This window comes from Indicator indicator, chromosome 32, assembly GCF_027791375.1.
Source record: "Indicator indicator isolate 239-I01 chromosome 32, UM_Iind_1.1, whole genome shotgun sequence".
NCBI lineage: Eukaryota > Metazoa > Chordata > Aves > Piciformes > Indicatoridae > Indicator > Indicator indicator.
Genome location: NC_072041.1, coordinates 6,403,873 through 6,424,710, shown reverse-complemented (window position 1 = coordinate 6,424,710; position 20,838 = coordinate 6,403,873). Strand labels below are relative to the sequence as shown.

Genomic DNA, 20,838 nt, shown 5'->3' with positions numbered 1-20,838 from the left:
TTTTTTTTTTTTCCCAGCTTGGGAAATTACTCCAGAAAGCTTCTAAAAATAATCACAGCCAGACCACATCCAAGTGCTTTTGAAAAGGCCTTTTCCTGCTGCCTGGGTGTATTTAACAACAACCTTTCCCCTGCACAGCTATTTCCCAGGATCTAAAAACATGCTGAAAAAAACATGCTGACTGAACCACATTGGGCTGGGATCTGGACCCTGTGGAAGTGAGTACCCCAAGTTGCTGACCACACTGGCCATGGCTTGAGGACACATTAAGTGATTTGGGGTCTAGAGGTGGAATGCTTGGTCCTTGGAAACATTCTTGGGCAGGGTCAGACTCACCCCCATCCCTGCAGGGTAACACCCTGCTAAAGAAACCCTCAGTTTTCAAGCCCTCAAAGAATTCATGCCACAGATAGATTTAGAATCATGGAACAGTTAAGGTTGGGAGAGACTTTTGAGATGATCAGGTCCAACTGCTTGCCTAGAGCTCACAATGCCACCACTGCTGCTAAGCCACTGCCACTAACCCATGTCCCTCAGCACCACATCCATGTGGCTTTTAAATCCCTCCAGGGGTGGGGACTCCATCACTGTCCTGGGCAGCCTCTTCCAGGGCCTGAGAGCCCTTTCTGGGAAGAAATTTTCCCTGATGTCTAATCTGAACCTCCCCTGGGGTATTTGGAGGCTGTTTCCTTTTGTCCTGTCACTTGTTGCATGTAAGAGACCAACTCCCACCTGCCTCCAACCTCCCTTCAGGCAGCTGGGGAGAGCAATGAGATCTCTTCTCAGCCTCTTCTTTTCCACACTAAGCAATCCAGGTCCCTCAGCTGCTCCTCACCAGCCCTCTTCTCCAGACCCTTCATCACCTTCTTTGCCTTTCTCTAGACCTGCTCCAGCACCTCAATGTCCTTCTTGAAGTGAGGACCCCAAAACTGAACCCAGTGCTCAAGGTGTGAGTAGGAGGGTAGGACTGAGCCTCTTATGAAAGTTTAAGTCACCTTTTGCACTCTCTGATGCCTGAGGTCATGAAAGGCTCTTAATGAATTTAATTACATGCCAGGTCCCCTAGAGAATGCAGCCTGATGTAATTGGTGGCCAGTTCTGGTGCCCCCAGCAGAAGGAGGATACAGAACTGTTGGAGGAGGGCAACAAAGATGATCCAAGGGTTGGAGCAGCTCTGCTGTGAGCACAGGCTGAGGGAGCTGGGGGTGGTCAGCCTGGAGAAGAGAAGGCTCTGGGGGGACCTCAGAGCTGCCTTCCAAAACCTGAAGGGATCCTGCAGGAAGGCTGCAGAGGGACTTTTCATGAGGGTGTCTGAGACAGGCCAAGGGGGAATGGTTTGAAGGTGAGGGAGAGCAGGGTTGGAGTGGAGCTGAGGGAGAAGTTCTTCAGTGTGAGGGTGGTGAGACTCTGGAACAGGCTGCCCAGAGAGGCTGTGGATGCCTCCTCCCTGGAGATGCTCAAGGCCAGGCTGGACAAGGCCTTGAGCAGCTGAGTCTAGCTGAGACGGGGTTGGAGCAGATGACCTCTGAGATCCCTTCCAACCTGAGCCATTGCAGGGTAGTGGGAAAAATCAGACCACAGGGTGGAAGAAGAGGGCAAAGGGGGATTTTTATCTGTTAAAAAGCAGGAGATGAAACTCTTTGGAGCAACTCCTCTACCATTAAGCACCAGAGATCAATCACAACCCAGAAGACCAACAAAACACCTAGGAAATCACAGACTGGATCCCAGAAAACACTTCATGGATTGCAAAAAACCCAACCCAGTCAAAATGCTCCACATTAGGAGAGGAGCAGGTATCATCTCCCAGGGCTGAGTGTTTACCAACAGGGACACCAAGCCAGGACTCCAAGAAGATGATGGACCTGGGGCATTGCAAGAGCAGATGTTTTCCTAGTAACCCAACAGGACAACTCAGCTTTTGTTTCATATTTGAGAGATTTGCTAAAATTAAAGCACTTTCTCCCCCTACCTCTCCGTTCCCTCCCTTTCAAAACAGCTTAGCTCCTAAGCTTAAACACTTATCAGTCATTTGAGAACTTCATTCCAAACCAAATTAATAGGGAATTAATGGAAGGAGGCAGGAGAAAAAGAAGAAGCTGGCAAGGGCAGCCAAGGAGGACTGAAAGGGGTTTGCACTGCCCATAGGGACCATCCAAGGAGGTGGAGTTGGCTTTGTTTTCCTTAATCCCATGATCCAGGGCCAGGTTTGTGTATCCCAACCTCTGAGGAACAGTTAAAAATCAACTCTCCCTGTGGTGGGATCTGGCAAAACCTCTGAGCTCTCCATAAACCCAGCAAGAGAAGCAAGAAACCCTAACCCCACATCCTGAGTGGAAAAGTCTTGATCTCACCTGGCTTCCTTGCATTATTGATGCTCCCCTCCCACCCAAAGCCTGTGGCAGAAGGAGAGGGGTGACCCACCAGCCCCTCCCCCACCTCAGGCACACCAGCCCCAGCAGGGAGAGATGAGTTGGCAATGTTGCTGTGAACCCCCACTCCCCCCAACCTGCCCCAGCTCTCACCACCCCCCACCCTGCACAGGTCAACCTATAGCTGCTGTCACTTGAGCTTCCACCTCCTGCCACATGATCTGTCCCCTGAGCACTGCTCCTTCAGGAGGGATGATGGACACAGAGCAGTAACAGGACCTGCTCTGTGCTGGGGTCCTCTCACAGCCAAAACAATTAAAAACCCTTCCCTCATCCCCCCACTCCTCCTCCCAGCCTTTGGTTTCCAGCTGTATCTCATGAGCTGAAATCCAATCACTCTTAACACACCAACCTGAGCAGAACAGCCTTGCCCAGGCCAGCAGCACGGATGAAACCCCCACTGAAGGTGCCACCACCCCCACAGCACCCTGTGTGGCCTCAACATCTAACAGCTTCTGGGTGGGATTTAGCTACCAGGCATCTCCTCCCCTAAGGAGGCACCCTTGGAGGGCACCACTCAAGCCTCAGTGATGCCCCAGCTCAGGAGGAACTCATAAGCCTGTCCTGTCCCATTACAATCTCATTTCTCCTATTCCTCCATCCCAACCATGGCATTTGATGTTGTCTACCACGACTAACCCACGAAATTGATCAGGAATTGCAGCACCACTCCTTGCTTTGGAACTCAACTGGTGCCTGCCCTCCCAGGGAGCAGCTGTCACCACCTGCAGAGAGCACCTGGGGTTGGTGTGATGGTTTGAAACCATCTCTCCAATTTTTCTTTGCAAAGTCCAAGCAGAGGAAGTGAAAGAGTGTAAAGAAGTCACCACGGGGTGTAAGAAAGCAAAATACTGATTGTTCTAAACACTTCCACGGGATAGATAGAAATGTTTAAGAACTACCACTCATAGTGGCAGTCAGGGCAACTTGCTGGGCTGTCTGGTTCTGTTTCTTCTTCTCTTCTGGCTGAAGATACCACACTGACCTTGGCAAGCTAAGTTAACAATCCTCTTTGCTTCTACCTAACTAACTGCTTTCTGCCAGGGGGGTCTGGGAGGAGGAGGCCCCTGGGAGAGAAGCCCCTTGGGAAAGGTCCCCTTTGGGGGGAAGCAGGGGGAGCTTGGTTGTGCTTTTTCTGTTGATTGTATCTATTTGTAAATGTTGTGAATTTTCTGTATTTGTACATATTCATTGCATTTCATCACAGATTGTAGATTTTGCTTGTAAACACAGCTCTCGTTTGCTTCCAGACTGAGCTAGCCTGGTCATTGTCGGCGTGGGGGGGAATTTCAGCTCACACTGACACAGCTGGGCAGAGCCAGCCCTTGCTGCTGGGGGTGGGGAGGTTCAGCACAGGCAGGAGCTTGGAGTGTGAGGTTGAATTTCAGGAAGAAATCAGGTCAGGCATTTGCTCTGGGGGCATTTAGGCTGGGAACACCCTGCTAGGAGGCCAGGGGCTTCCCAAGCCAGCCCCTCGACGGTCAACAAGGTGGTTAATGACTGCTGCTGAGAGTTGGAGGGGGGTCTCAGAGGTTTCCTGCGCAGAGCCTCACATTTTGGTGGAGCTATGACAGCCATCTGATGGGACATCCATCTGATGGGACATCCATCTGCTGAGACAGCCATGCACCAGGACATTGATCTTCTGGGACACCCCTTCAATGGGACATCCATGCACCAGGACATCCATGCACCAGGACACCTCTCTTCTGGGACACCCCTTCACTGGGACATCCATGCACCAGGACACCTCTCTTCTGGGACACCCCTTCACTGGAACATCCCTTCACTGGGACATCCATGAACCAGGACATCCATCCACCAGGACACCTCTCTTCTGGGACACCACTGGGACATCCCTTCAATGGGACACCCATGCATCAGGACACCCATCTGCTGGGACATCCCTTCACTAGGACATCCATCTTTTGGGATAGCCCTTCACTGGGACATGCCTTCAATGGGACACCCTTGCATCAGGACATCCATCTTCTGGGACACCCCTTCACTGGAACATCCCTTCACTGGGACATCCATGAACCAGGACATCCATCTGCTGGGACATCCATGCACCAGGACACCTCTCTTCTGGGACACCCCTTCACTGGAACATCCCTTCAATGGGACATCCATGCACCAGGACATCCATGCACCAGGACACCTCTCTTCTGGGACACCCCTTCACTGGGACATCCCTTCAATGGGACATCCATGAACCAGGACACCTCTCTTCTGGGACACCCCTTCACTGGAACATCCATGAACCAGGACATCCATCCACCAGGACACCTCTCTTCTGGGACATCCCTTCAATGGGACACCCATGCATCAGGACACCCATCTGCTGGGACATCCCTTCACTAGGACATCCATCTTTTGGGATAGCCCTTCATTGGGACATGCCTTCAATGGGACACCCTTGCATCAGGACATCCATCTTCTGGGACATCCCTTCACTGGCACACCCATGCACCAGGACAGCATCTTCTGGGACATGCTGGGCACAGGCATGTAGCAGGCAGCGCTGCTGGGCACAGGGATGCAGCAGGCAGAGCTGCTGGGCACAGGCATGCAGCAGGCAGCGCTGCTGGGCACAGAGGTGCAGCAGGCAGTGCTGCTGGGCACAGGCATGCAGCAGGCAGCGCTGCAGGGCACAGGCATGCAGCAGGCAGCGCTGCTGGGCACAGGGATGCAGCAGGCAGCGCTGCTGGGCACAGGCACGCAGCAGGCAGCGCTGCTGGGCACAGGCATGCAGCAGGCAGCGCTGCTGGGCACAGGCATGCAGCAGGCAGCGCTGCTGGGCACAGGCATGCAGCAGGCAGAGCTGCTGGGCACAGGCATGCAGCAGGCAGCGCTGCAGGGCACAGGGATGCAGCAGGCAGTGCTGCTGGGCACAGGCATGCAGCAGGCAGTGCTGCTGGGCACAGGCATGCAGCAGGCAGAGCTGCTGGGCACAGGCACGCAGCAGGCAGCGCTGCTGGGCACAGGCATGCAGCAGGCAGCACTGCTGGGCACAGGCATGCAGCAGGCAGCACTGCTGGGCACAGGCATGCAGCAGGCAGCGCTGCTGGGCACAGGCATGCAGCAGGCAGCACTGCTGGGCACAGGCATGCAGCAGGCAGAGCTGCTGGGCACAGGCACGCAGCAGGCAGCGCTGCTGGGCACAGGCATGCAGCAGGCAGCACTGCTGGGCACAGGCATGCAGCAGGCAGCGCTGCTGGGCACAGGCATGCAGCAGGCAGCACTGCTGGGCACAGGCATGCAGCAGGCAGCGCTGCAGGGCACAGGGATGCAGCAGGCAGTGCTGCTGGGCACAGACCATCCCCCATGGAGGACCATGGGGTTTGCAGAGATGGATGATGCTCTGAGGAGGGAGCTGCTCTCTGGAGATGCCTGACACAAACCCCAGAGCTGCAGGAGAGCATGGCCAAGTCTTCCCAAGTTCCCTGTACTGCCTCATGCTGCAGCTCCTTAGCACAGAGCCATTCCTTCTCCAAACACCTCTCTCCACAGGCTTTGCTCCTGGCAGAACCACTCACCAGGCACAGTTACTGCTGCTTTCCCTCCCCTTTTGGCTCTGTTTCTCTCCAGACAATTTCTCACAGGAAGAAAAAAAGGATTTATTATTTTTCCTCCCCTCTCCAGCTGCTGATCCTGTTTCCACATTCCCTGTCTCTTTACCAAACCTCTGCTGCTGCCCAGCTCCTCCAGCCCAGCCCAATGGGGCTGGTTGGATCCAGCAGCTTTTCCAAATCATTCTGAAGCTTTCCAGTATTGCAGGGGAGGGAACCTCAGCTTCACCAGGCTCCTTGCTATGTGCTTTTCCAAGTGCATGCTGAGCTTTCCTCTTCCCAGCCATCACACCTGCAAGACAAGCCCTGGGAAACCAAATCCTTGCAGCTCAAAAAACCTCAACATTATGCTCCTGAAGTACTCACAATTCTCAAGCCTAACTCACTTCTTCTCTCCACTATCCTCCACAGAAGCACACAGGAACTCACTGCAGCTTCTCAGACCACTCAGAATGACAGAACCATCATTGTGTGGTTGGAAAAAGACCTTTTAAAGATCATGGAACTTGGTTGGGTTGGAAAAGACCTCCAAGATCATCAAGTCCAGCTGTGAACCCACCACCACCAGGGCCACTAAACTATGTCCCAAAGTGCCATGGCCACACACTGCTTGAACAGCTTCAGGGATGAGGACTTTGTCACCACCTCCCTGGGCAACCAGTAACATCCTCTAACTCAACCAAGTCTGGTGCTCCTTTAATCATCTTTTTCCAAAAAAAAAAAAGAAAAAAGTCTTAAAACCATTCTTGCTCTTCTGCATTTTGCATTCATCAGCACTTCCCCCTCCTTGTCCACATGGAACAAATATCCTCCACTCCAGGGTTTTTTCTCTTTTTTTCCTCTCTAATTACAGCTTTATAAACCCAGAGCATTTCCTGCTGCTGGAGGTTGTGCTGATGGCATGAGGAAGGAGAAATTTTGGCTCTCTTTTGGCTGTTATTAATTTCTAGGGATCCTTTTGTACAGCAGAGTGATAAAATCAATTATGTGTGGCCAGAAGGTCAAGTGAGGTTCTCCTACTCTGCCCTGGTATAAGTATTGTGTCCAGTTCTGGGCTCTTCAGCTCGAGGGGGACAGGGAACTGCTGGAGAGAGTCCAGTGGAGGCTCCAAAGCTGCTGAGGGGCCTGGAGCAGCTCTGTGAGGAGCAAAGGCTGAGAGCCCTGGGGCTGAGAGCCTGGAGAAGAGCAGCCCCAAAGGAGATCTTACTGTTTACAACTATCTGAAGGGTGGGTGTCAAGAAGAAGGTGGCCTGTGATAGGCTAAGGGGCAATGGACAACTGGAACCCAGGAGGTTCTAGCACTGTGAAGATGCTGGAGCCCTGGAGCAGGCTGCCCAGAGAGGTTGTGGAGTCTCCTTCTCTAGAGTCTTTCAAGCCCCATCTGTGTGTTCTGCCCTAGGTGGCTGTGCTCTAGCAGGGGGGTTGGACTCAATAATCTCCAGAGGTCCCTTCCAACCACTACCATTCTATAATTCTATGATTTTTCTGGTCCCCCTCTCCCCCCAAATACAGACTCAGCTCAATCCCCTGCCCTCATCCCATACATCTCAGCACCCCAGCCCTGAAGGAGATCATCGAATGCACTGAGTTGGAAGGGACCTCAGCCAGGCCAACCCAGCAGAGACATCCCCAACTAGATCAGGTTGCTCAGAGCCCCAGCAAGCCTGAAATGAGATGCAGTGGGCTGGGGCTTTCCCATCCCGTGCTGCTCAGGCTCTGAGGCTGAAAACTTTTGACAGCCTCTCTCGGTAATCTGCGAACAGGAGCTGACAAGTGCAAGTTCCACTCAGCATGCCAGGGATTGGAGATGATATTTAGAGCTGTGGTGCTGCCAGGGGTTGACACAACAGAGCTTTGCCCTGCTCAGGATCATCCCCCCCAGCTCCTGCTCACAAACTGTCCTCCTTGGACTTCTTGGCAGCTGGTTTTTGGGGGAGGGAAAGCTGCAGCGTTGGTGATTTACTCTGCACAGCCTGGTCCTGGGGCTTGCAGCGAGCTCACTGCTGGCAAAGGAGGGAGAGCACAGCCCTGAAAACACCCAAATCACTGTCAGAAGAAAGGAGGAGACCATAGAGACCTTTGAGATCAAGTCCAGCCACTCACCCAGAGCTCACAATCCCATCACTGCTGCCAAGCCACTGCCACTAACCCATGTGCCTCAGCACCATATCCACACAGCTTTTAAGTCCCTCCAGGGATGGTGACTCCACCACCTCCCTGGGCAGCCTGTTCCAGGGCTTGACAACTCTTTCTGTGAAGAAATTTTCCCCAATGCCCAACCTAAACCTCCCTTGGCACAACTTGGGGCTGTTTCTTCTCGTCCTGTCACTTGCTGCATGTGAGGAGAGACCAACCCCCACCTGCCTCCAACCTCCTTTCAGGGAGTTGCAGAGGGGGATGAGGTCTCCCCCTCAGCTTCCTCTTCTGAACACTGAACATCCCCCCCAGTTCCCTCAGCCATTCCCTCAGCCTCTGCTTTCTGCAGCATTCCTGCTAATTCCACACAGGATAAGGAAAATTCACCAGGAACCTCCGAGGGGCTCAAATCCAACCCCAACCCCACCTCACAAACATCTCCAGCTGCACTTCAGCTGCTCTCCTGGCTCTGCTCTGTAACTAGCCATGGAAGAATTACTTTGCAATGCTGCCAACCCTCTGCCTCCCTTCTCCCACCCTGGTCCTTCCTGGGCAGGGAGAGCTGGGAGAGGTTGTCCTGGGGAGCCCTGTTATCAAACCCCCAACCAAACAGGTGGGGGTTGGAAGGGACCTCTGGAGCTCATCTAGTCCAACCCCCCTAGTCCAACAGAGAAAGTCTTCTCTGAAGACTTTCAAAGCCAACCTGGATGTGTTCCTGTGTGGCCTGCCCTAGGTGATGCTGCTTTGGCAGTGGGGCTGGACTCAATGATCTCTGGAGGTCCCTTCCAAGCCCTCTAAGATTCTGTGACTCTGTGGTCTGAGAGATAAAAGGAGGGAGTTTGGCTTTGCCTTTTAATTAACTTCTGGAAACTTTAGGGTCTTGGGGAGAGGTGCTCCTGGTTTTGGCTTAAACCACAAGAGGAGGGACAGTTCTGGGCTCCCCAGATCAAGAGGGACAGGGATCTACTTGAGAGAGTCCAACAGAGAGCTACCAAGATGCTGAAGGGACTGGAGCACTGCCCTGTGGGGAGAGGCTGAGAGCCCAGGGGCTGCTAAGTCTGGAGAGGAGAAGGCTGAGAGGGAAGTTAATAAATGTTTGTCAATATCTGAGGGCTGGGGGTCAAGAGGGAGGGGACAGGGACAGGCTCAGTTGCATCCTGGGATAGGACAAGGGGCAATGGATAGAAACTCCAGTACAGGAGGTTCCACCTCAACATGAGGAGGAACTTCTTCACTGGGAGGCTCACAGAGCACTGGAACAGGCTGCCCAGAGAGGTTGTGGAGTCTCCTTGTCTGGAGACTTTCCAGCCCCATCTGGATGTGTTCCTGTGTGACCTGTGCTGGATTCTATGGTCCTGCTCCGGCAGTGGGGTTGGACTGGAAGATCTCCAGAGGTCCCTTCCAACCCCTAACATCCTGTGACCCTCAGCCCTTACCCTGCAGAGCCTCCTTGGCACGTGCCAGCTCCTGCTCCTTCTGCGCCAGCTGCACCTTCAGCTCGGTGGCCGAGAGGACCTCTGGGGACTTGCTGCCGTGGGTCTCCTCCAGGTCCTTCGTCAGCATTTCCTTCATTTGCCGGAGCAGGTGAACCTCCTCCTGCAGCTGGGCCACCTCCTCCCGCAGCAGTGCTGGAGGAAGAGGAGACACAATGTCAGGAAGTGACCGACAGCTCCCGGCAGCAAACTCAGAGCCCAGGGGAAAACGCTGCCAGCATGACCCCCTCCCCCCACCCCCAGCATGCAAAACTGCTGTGCACAGCCCCAGCTCTGCAGGGGAGGCAGGAGGAGGAGGAGGAAGAGAGAACACAGAACTGGTTTGGTGGGAAAAGACCTCTATGATCATCAAATCCAACCCATTGACCTCCTGTTAAAGCAGGAGGAGGAGGAAGAGGAAGGGTCATGATGGGGAGGGCTCTCCACTGGGTCTTAAGTTTCTAGGTTTTGCATCAAAAAGTTAGAAAGAAATCATAACAGCTACTGGTGATAAGAAGCCAAAGAGCACCTCCCCAGTGGGCTCTCCACTGGGTCTTAAGTTTCTAGTTTTTGCATCCAAAAGTTACAAAGAACTCCTAACAGCTAATGGTGAGAAGAAGCCAAGGAGCACCTCTCCATCCGGAGCCTTCGCTCCTATGGGCAGTGTCCATCAGAAGCGACCAAGCTCCACTATGCCCCAGAGATAGGCTCCAGCTCTGCCTCCTCCCATCCACATCTTCAGGATGTACATTCAGCAGCCCCCAAGTGAGACTGCCAAGGGGAGGATGATGCTCACACCTTGCAGACCCACATCAGGACTTTTACAGATGCCCCTTAAAGGGCATCCTGGCACATGCCAGCCAGCTGCCCTCTGCAGCAGGCACCAGGAGAAGCTCCAAGGACCTGGTTTCCTATGGCTGCACGTCCTGCTTGGTGGAACCAAGTGCTTTGCTGCTACTTCCACATTGCACCCATGGTAATCCCACTGTCCTCTTCCTGCAAAATACTTTCTGGATGTGCATCACCACCACGTGCATGTCCAGAAAGTGTTCTGCACAGAATTGTTTTAGTTGGAAGAGGGCTTTAAGATCATCAAGCACTGCCAGGTCACCACTAAACCATGTCCCTCAGCACCACATCACCACAGCTTTGAAACCCCTCCAAGGATGAGGAGTCCACCACTGCCCTCAGCAGCCTGTTCCAGACCTTGACAAGCCTTTTGGGGAAGAAATTGTTCCTCGTGTCCAACCTAAACCTCCCTTGGCACAAGTTGAGGCCAATTCCTCTTGTCATAGAATTGTTTTGGTTGGAAAAGACCTTTAAGATCATCAAGCTATAGCCATCATGGCCATTAATTAAGCCAGGTTCTGAAGTGCCATGGCCACACATTTCTTGAACACCTCCAGGCATGGTGACTCCACCACCTCCCTGGGCAGCCTGTTCCAATCCCTGACCACTCTTCCACATCCTCCAACCGTTACATCCCCCACAAGTCCTTCCTTATCAACAAGCAAAATGCTACCCCTTGTTCCTTGGGAGAAGAGACCAACCCCCACCTGGCTCCAACCTCCTTTCAAGGAGCCGTAGAGAGCCAAAAGCTCTCCCCTGAGCCTCCTTTTCTCCAGGCTGAACACCCCCAGTTCCCTCTCTCTTACCCAGACATCATGATCCAAAATGACTCACACGACCGTGTGAACAGTTTGAGTTTGCTTTTCCCTCCCCTAGGAGGGAGAACACGTGGAGAAAACCAACTCAGCTCACCTGAAGGGGCTTCTTGGGTTTGCACCATGCCCCTGGCTATGGGAAGAAGAACATAAATCCCTCTACATGCACCTTAGATACCACAAGAATAAAATGAGAGATAAAAGATGAATACTCCCACTCCAAACCACCCCAGTTGGGTCTTTTCCCCGTTAGTCCTCATGTATCAACCAGCCTGGGAATGAAATATGGGGGGGGGGTTCCCCTTTATTTTGGCCAAGGTGTGTGTCCCCCCTCAATGTGTCTCCTTTCTGGAGGGTTTGTGGAACAGGGAGAGGCGACTCAGCCTCCCCCCTCCCCCCCAGCTCAGCCAGCAGCTGCGCCAGGAAAGCATCAAATCTGGTTTGCATACTTGAAATGCTTCCCATCTGAAAACTGGCAAGGTCCCATCCTGGAAATTATTCAGCAATAAAGTCACTAACAAGGAACAGTCGAGCTCCAGGCTGGAGATTTTGGGGCAGTCCAAAGGGCTTGCTAAAAAATCCAGGCAAAAAGAAAAAAAAAAAAAAAGGCAGCAAGAGATGAAAGTTGGCCAAGGCCAAAAGCACCTTCCCTGGGGGTGTGTGTGTGTGTGTGTGTGTGTGCTGCAGAATTGCACCATTAACCCCTTCCAGCCTCTGGGAATCACAGAATCACAGAATGCTGGGGGTTGGAGGGGACCTCTGATGTTCATGGAGTCCAACCCCCATGCCAGAGCAGGATCACCTAAAGCATATCCCAGAGGAAGATGTCCAGAGATAGAGACACCACCACCTCTCTGGGCAGCCTGCTCCAGGGCTCTGAATTCCTCCGAGTCAAGAAGTTCCTTCTCACGTTTAGACAGAACTTGCTCTGGGTGAGAGGCAAGAGACTTACCCACAGTGTGATATTTACCATGCAAAACCCACCCCAGCCCCTTCCCTGCCCACAGAAAGCCCCACACCACCCCACCAGTGGCTGCTGCTAGTTGCTCTTTTTATCTTCTTTCCCCCCCCCCTCCCCTCACCCCCCTCCTGATAGTTCATTCTCACCTCTCCTTGCAAGCTGCTTCCCCCTCCCCGGGAGGTAACAGTGTACAGTTCCCAGGGGAATGATTAACCTGTGGATGAGGATCCAGCCAGGGCAAGTCTGTGCAAGGGCGAGAGGTCCCCAGGGAACGCTGCAAAGTGCAGCACTTGGGGAGTCCTCATCCCTGGAGGTGTTCACAACCCCTGGGGCCATGGCACTGTGGGGACAGGGCTCAAGGGGCCATGCTGGTGTTGGGCTGGCAACAGGGCTCCATGGGCATGGAATTAGAGACTGGCTGGGGTTGGAAGGGACCTTAAAGACCATCCAGTGCCAATCCCCCTGCCAGGTATATTTTTATACCTATTCATATATTTTATATTTATTGATAGATTTTTGTATCTATTGATATAGTTTTATATCTATTTATTTTTATATCTGTTGATATATTTTATATCTATTGATATATTTTTATATCTATTTATTTTTATATCTATTTTTTTATAACTATTTTTATATCTGTGGATATATTTTATATCTATTGATATATTTTTATATCTATTTTTATATCTATTTATATATTTTACACTCATTGATATATTTTTATATCTATTTATTTTTTATCTATTGATATATTTTTATATCTATTTTTATATCTATTGATATATTTTACATTCATTGATATATTTCTATATCTATTTATTTTTTATTTATTGATACATTTTATATCTATTGATATATTTTTATATCTATTGATACATTTTACATTCATTGATATATTTCTATATCTATTTATTTTTTATCTATTGATGTATTTTATATCTATTGATATATTTTTATATCTATTTTTATATCTATTGATATATTTTACATTCATTGATATATTTTTATATCTATTTATTTTTTATCTATTGATATATTTTATATCTATTGATATATTTTTATATCTATTTTAATATATATTGATATAATTCATTGATATACTTTTATATCTATTTTTTATCTATTGATATATTTTACATTCATTGCTATATTTTTATATCTGTTTATTTTTTTATCTATTGATATATTTTATATCTATTGATATATTTTTATATCTATTTATTTTTTTATCTATTGATATATTTTATATCTATTGATATATTTTTAATCTATTTTTATATCTATTGATATATTTTACATTCATTGATATATTTTTATATCTATTTTTTTTTATCTATTGATATATTTTATATCTATTGATATATATTTTTACGTCTATTGATACATATATTTTCTATCTATCTATTTTTTATATCTACTTATATATATATATGTGAGTTTGCTGTATTTATTGCTTTTTGCTATCTGCCTTTCTTTTTGCTATATATATTTGGGGTTGCTATATATATTCAAGTTTCCTATATACATTTCTTTTGGCTGTATATAGTTCTGTAATATTTATTTAACATATATATTCATTTAATATATATATATACATTTAATACATTTATTCATATATCTAAATATATACATTTAATATATACACATTTTATATTTTAATATATATTTAATATGTTTATATATACATTTAATATATTTATTTATATATAAAAAATATATATACATTTAATATACGCTTATTTTATATATTTTATATCTTTTTAACATATATATAAAATAGAAGTATTTATATTTATATACACACACATTTCTTTTGGCTATCTGCATTTCTTTTTGCTATCTCTGTAATTGGGTTTGCTATACACCCTTCTTTTTGCTCTCTCTCTCTCTATTTAATTTCTTATATACATTCCTTTTGGCTATATACATTTTGCTATAAATATATTTGAGTTTGCTATATACATTTCTTTTTGCTCTCTATAGATTAATTTCTTACATGCATTTCTTTTGGCTATATACATTTTGCTATAAATATATTTGAGTTTGCTATATACATTTCTTTTTGCTCTCTATATTAATTTCTTACATATATTTCTTTCTGCTCTCTCTGTATTTTCATTTCTTACATCCATTTCTTTTTGCTATCTATATATTAATTTCTTACATCCATTTCTTTCTGCTCTCTCTGCATTTTCATTTCTTACATCCATTTCTCTCCGCTCTCTATGTATTTTAATTTCTTATATACATTTCTTCATGGTCTCCCTAGATTGGAATTTATAATATAAATTCCTGTTTGCTCCCTATACATTTTAATTCCTTATATACATTTCTTTATGCTATAACTTGACTTTCCATACACATTCCCTTTTTTGCTTTATTTGCATTTATTATACACATCTCTTTTTGCTCTCTAAATTTGAATTTATTATACACATTCCTTTTTGCTCTCTATGTTTGCATTTATTATACACATTCCTTCTTGCTCTCTCTATTTGAATTCCTTATATACATTTCTTTGGGCTATATATATATATATTTGAATTTCTTATGTACATTTCTTTATGCCATAAAGAACTTTCAGTTTGCCATACACATTTCTTTTTGCTATATATATCTATTTGAATCCCTTGTATATATTTCTTTAAGCTATAAAGAAATCTGAGTTTGCTTTACACATTTCTTTTGGCCCCACATACATTTTAATTCGTTGGATAGATTTCATTTCGCTATATATCTTTTGCTATATATCTTTGAGTTTGGTCTCTGTATGTTTGAGTTTGGTGTAGCTATATTTGAGTTGGCTATTTATATATTTGAGTTTACTATATATCTTTCTTTTATATATACATATATATATATTTGAATTCATTCTATACATATATACTAGAAGATCTTGAAGGACCCTTCCAACCCAAGCCATTCTATGAATCTATGAATTTCTTTTTGCTATAGATTCATAGAATCCTAGAATGGTCTGGGTTAGAAGGGATCTTAAAGATGATCCAGTTCCAAGCCCCCTGCCATGGGCAGGGACACCTCCCACCAGCCCAGCTTGCTCAAGGTCTCATCCAACCTGGCCTTGAACACCTCCAGGGATGGGACATCCACAGCCTCCCTGGGCAACCTGTTCCAGTGCCTCCCCAGCCTCACTGTCAAGAATATCTTCCTCCTCTCCAGTCTCAATCTCCCCTCCTCAGGCTTCAAATCCATTCCCTTCCCTCCTATCACTCCAAGCCCAGAGCTGCATCCCACACCCCAGCACTGAGCATCTCCTTGGCATCACTCTCTTGGGGCAGAGCGGCTGGCAAGTGGCCTGGCAGGAAAGGACCTTGGGGTGCTGGTTAACAGCCAGCTGAAGATGAGCCAGTGTGTGCCCAGGTGGCAAAGAAGGCCACCAGCAGCCTGGTCTGGACCAGAAGTGGTGTGGCCAGGAGCAGGGAAGTGATTGTCCCCTGTACTGGGCACTGGGGAGGCCACACCTTGAGCACTGGGTTCAGTTTTGGGCTCCTCACTCCAAGAAGGACATTGAGAGACTGGAGCAAGGAAGGGCAAGGAAGCTGGGGAAGGGTCTGGAGAACAGGGCTGAGGAGGAGCAGCTGAGGGAACTGGGGTTGATCAGCCTGGAGAAAAGGAGGCTGAGGGGAGACCACCAAGGAGGTTGGAGCCAGCTGGTGGTCAGCCTTGTCTCCCAAGGAATGAGTAACAGGACAAGAGGAAGCAGTCTCTGGTTCCAGAGATGGGGGATTCAGTGGGGACTGGAGCTCAGCACCTCACACACACACCACAATGCAAGAATACAACCCAGGGAGCAGAATAATTGTGAAACACTTTTTTGTTGTTGTTTTGGCAGTTCAACCTTTTGAGCATTGCTGCACTGTGGGGAATGGCTTTAAAGCTGGAAGAGGGCAGATTGAGACTGGAGATTAGGAAGAAATTCTTTAGAGTGAGGCTGGGGAGACACTGGAACAGGTTGCCCAGGGAGGCTGTGGATGTCCCCTGCCTGGAGGTGTTCAAGGCCAGGTTGGATGAGACCTTGAGCAAGCTGGGCTGGTGGGAGGTGTCCCTGCCCATGGCAGGGGGCTTGGAACTGGATCATCTTTAAGATCCCTTCCAACCCAAACCATTCTTGAATGCTATTAAATTAAATCTGCTGCAAGGAAATGCAATGACCCCAACATAAAGAGCCTCCTCACCACATTTTTCCCAGCTTTTTAGACCCTTTCTATTTTTTCCTCCTCTTTTTAACCCTTTTAATTTTTTTCCCTTCTTTTTCTGAGAGGCTCTGCCTGCACACTGTAATTCCTGATCCCTCGAGAGGAAGGAGGCATCAGCTTGCATGGCTGAGCACCCCCCACCACACCAGCTCATTCCAGCCCCTTCCAAACCTGTGAGCAGTGATGAAATGAATACAATTTAAACATTTCCAGGGCTAATTGCTGAAAACAACCATTCACACCGAAAATAATTGGCTGTTAATTATATTTCACTTGATAGCATTAAACTTCCACACCACTGCAGGGTCCTGCAGCCTTTATGCTTTAAGCACTGATGAGTGTTAACAGACAGTGTAAAAAAAAAAAAAAAAAAGAAAAGAAAAGAGATTCCTTCTTTTAATTGCACTGAACATCTCCAGACAGCATTTGGGGCTGAAGTTTCCACTCCAGCAGCTCCTTGCAAATCCCATCTCAGACTCTTCTTGGCAGCAGATGCAGCAGCCAAGCTTTTATTTATTTATTTTTCTTCACTGGCCTTGGAGTCAGCACTGCTTTAAAAACAGCCATTAAAAGGCTTTTTTCTTTTTTTCACCCCCTCCCCCCCATGTATTTCAGCTGACAGGATGCTTGCTCTGTCTTTGCAGGGTATTAAAAATGGATGCAGTCTAAACGACAAGGGTTATGGTGGTGGCAACAGTATCTTAGGTGAAAGATACCCAAGCAAGGTGATTTGTGCTTTGCTGGCTACAAATCAAGGGATTTCTGAATCCAGGACATCAGCAGGAAAATGGTCAGAAGACTCAAGTGTGCTCTGGGTTGCAGCAGCAGTGATGGTGGCCAAGAGCAAGCAGAAAGAAAAGCCTTGCTTGTGGACCAAGAGCTTAAAATCATGGCTTGAATCACAGAATTGTTAGGGTTGGAAGGGACCTCAAGGATCAGCCAGTTCCAAATCCCCTGCCATGGGCAGGGACACCTCACACCACAGCAGGTTGCTCACAGCCACATCCAGCCTGGCTGCAAAAACCTCCAGGGATGAGGCTTCCACCACCTCCCTGGGCAACCTCTGCCAGTCTCTCACCACCCTCATGGGGAAGAATTTCTTCCTCACATCCAATCTGAATCTCCCCTCTTCTAGTTTTGCTCCATTCCCCCTAGTCCTGTCATTACCTGACACCCTAAAAGTGAGTTGGGATGGGACCTTAAAGTTCACCTAGGTCCAACCCCCTGACACCCTAAAAGTGGTGGTGCATGGGACCTTAAAGTTCATCTAGGTCCAACCCCCCGACACCCTGAAAGTAGTGGTGGATAGGACCTTAAAGTTCATCTAGGTCCAACCCCCTGACACCCTAAAAGTGGTGGTGGATGGGACCTTAAGGTTCATCTAGTTCCAACCCACTGGGGAGCAGAGAATAAAACCACCACCCCCCAAAACTTTCACAAATTATTTGCCCTTCTGCATTCTATCATGGAATCAGAGAATGGTTTGGGTTGGAAGGCACCACAATGATCATCTAATTCCAACCCCTCTGCCCCCTTCCATTAGCCCAGGTTGCTCAAAGCCTCATCCAGCCTGGCCTTGAATGCTTCCAGGAATGAGGCATCCACAACTTCCCTGGGCAACCTGTTCCAGTGTCTCACCACCCTCACGCTAAAGAACTTCAAATCAAGCCATGGATCCCCCCAAAAGGTGATTTTAGAGACCCTGCAGAGACGTAAATGGAGGAAAAAAAACTGGCAAAAAGGGAAAAGGCAAAACCTTTGTGCTAAGGACATCACCTAACAGACTCTCACCTGTCAAGAGCATAGAACCACAGGATCCCTTTGGCTGGAAAAGACCTCTGGTCACCCAGCTCAACCATTCTATAACTTTACCAAGGCTAGGGCTAAACTATGGCCCCCAGCACTACATCTCTGTGACTTTTAAACCCCTCCAGGGATGGGGATTCAACCACTTCTCTGGGCAGCCTGTTGAGCATGGTGCAAGCCTTCATCCTTCCTCTCTCCTGCAGAGCTTTGCCCCAGAATACATAAAACCACAAACACACACATGTGCACAGGCATCCATCCTGGGATGGGCAACAGCAGGGGCACAGGATGAAGAACTTTACTGGAAGGAAACAGTGATTCAAACCCTGGGGATGAGTTGAGCTACTTTGAAGGGCATCTCTTCACCTGGGATCACTAAGAAGCTCCCTAGCCTGGGACCTAGGTCTCTTGCAGAAAGGTTCAACCAAATTCTCCTCCCCAGCAGCCTGCATGATGTAGTTTCCCCCTCTCAGCACATCTCTGGCAAGGAGATGTGGAGGAAAAGCCCAAACCACCAGGAACTAGGGCAGAGCAAGATCAGCCACAGCCACCTCCTTGGTGTGCAAGCAGCCAAGCTCTGCAGAGCATGGGCCACAAATTCAGGAAAGAATTTAGTTACCTCAAAATGCAGGATTTGCAAAAAGATCCATTTCCCACCACTGTCCAGGAGCTGCTGGTGCAAAGCCGGTGTGCCCAACCTCCCCTATCAACACCTGGACACCCTGATGGACTCACAGTGGCTCAAACCCAAACCTCAGGCAGCATCATCTCCTGGTGGGGAGAAGCACCAGGGCCAATAATCTGTCCATCACACCTTCAGCAAGGTCCTCTTGCCACACACCCCAGCTATGTCCCTGAGTGCTGCATCTCCCACACTGCTCCATGACCTCAGAGGAGCTGCAGGCCACCACCACTTCCCTCCTGGCTGGGCACTGGGGCAAAGCCTCTTGGGTTGATAAAATGAAATTTCAGCTCCTCACATCCATCTTTTACAGCAGAAAACTTTACACTCCCTCCCCTGCTGCTGCTGCTGCTGCAAGCGAGCTGTCACACCTGGACATGGGTATGGACACTCCTGAGGAAGTGTGGGTGAAAGCTTTCACCTCACCACTGTTAAACCCTTACCAAGACCATTTCTGAGCTTCTCCTGAGGTAACCACCACCAGCTTGGCATCAGTGCTTCAACACAGTCACAACCCCTGGGACTGGACACCCACTTGCACCACCAACCAGCCCTCGCAGGCAGCACATGCAGGGACCACCTGCCTGCAGAGGTTCTTCCTGCATCTTGGCACCCCCCAAACACCCTCCCATCCCCTCCCACCCCCCCCCCCCAAAAGGATCACCCTCAGCAAGCTGCAGCCTGCTCGCTTGGCTACCCTGCCGTCTCACAGTACAGAAATAAAAGCTGATAGAAACCTCCTGTGCACGGCGGTGGGATGGGAGTGAAGGGGGCTGAGGGGTTCAGGGGGAGAGGCTGGAGGGTGCAAGGCCTCTCAAAACCACCCCTGGTTGAAAAGCAGATGGTTGGTGGGCTACGACCTCCACAACAGCCTCCCCGCCCCGAGCCGACTGCGAGCCCTCCGCAAGCTCCCGGCGCACTCCCAACTTCTCCAGCAGACAAAATGGACTACGGAGCCTGGGCAGCCACCCACTCGCCCTCCTCCACCCTGCCGCGGGCTGCCCAAGACCCTCACCCCTGCCTTGAGCTTCACGCCGGGTGCGGGAGGATGCCGTGGGCGCCCCACGGCCACCCCTCCTGGCCGGCCCCGGCCAGCTCCGAGGCGAGCTTGCCAGCCGCCGGCGTTGTTTTGTTTCTCCCAAGAGGAAGCGAGCTCCGAGAGCACAAAGCGAGCCGGGGGAAGATAGCCACGCCGGGCTGTAGCCCCCTCCTCCATGCGAGGCGACAGGAGCTCCCTCCCCACCCCAAGAGCCTCTTACCTGCGTGAGCTAAGCAGGGGCACAGCACCCTGCCCCTAGCCCCGTCGCCGGCCGCCCCTCGCCGGCCCCGGCCAGCCGAACAATAGGCCGGTGGCGGAGCGAAGCCGAGCTCGCAGCGGCACGTCCCCGGCTTGCTCTCCTCCTGCTCCGACTTCATGGCGGGGAACGGCAGGAGCGGGGGTCCCCAGGGCCGGGGGTCCCCGGGCCGGCAGGCTCCTCCCCGGCACAGCGCGGAAGTACGGCGGACGCTACCTGCCTCGGGAATTTGACCCCTCGCCGGTCACCCGAGTTTCCCCGGCCTGATGTCACGCCGGCAGAGGAGTGGCTTTGCCCGCAGCCCAGCCGAGGGACGCGGGGGCCCGCAGCGGGCGAAGAGCTCTCCCCGAGGTCCCGCAGCAAAGGGCTGGCGCAGGAACCCGCAGCCCGGCCGGCGGCGGAAATGATTCGCAGCTCGCCGGCCATCGCTCCGCCACCACCCACCGAGCAGTGGCACGGAACACCCCCCGTGTCCCCCACTGTGCCCCCACCGTGTCCCCACCGCACCGGCTTGGCCGCCGCTCCGCAGGCTGCAGGACTCCAGCCATCAAAGAATCAGAGAATCATTACGGTTGGAAAGACCTCAAAAGCTCAACCA

The 20,838-nt window shown here is 49.7% G+C and overlaps 1 protein-coding gene across 2 annotated transcripts in view; it reads right to left on the bottom strand.

Annotated features, from left to right (window-relative positions):
• The window catches only part of LOC128977461 (kazrin-like), a 115,145-nt gene that overhangs the window by 7,428 nt on the left and 86,879 nt on the right, over positions 1-20,838 (bottom strand). Inside the window, exons 7-8 of one of the 2 annotated variants that reach the window (XM_054395000.1) lie at positions 19,172-19,188; positions 9,577-9,768 (exon numbers count right to left, since the gene is read on the bottom strand). In XM_054395000.1, the coding sequence (XP_054250975.1) occupies positions 9,577-9,768; positions 19,172-19,188 (209 nt within the window). The remainder of the gene's footprint in view (positions 1-9,576; positions 9,769-19,171; positions 19,189-20,838) is intronic. The other variant, XM_054395001.1, reaches the window with a different exon arrangement.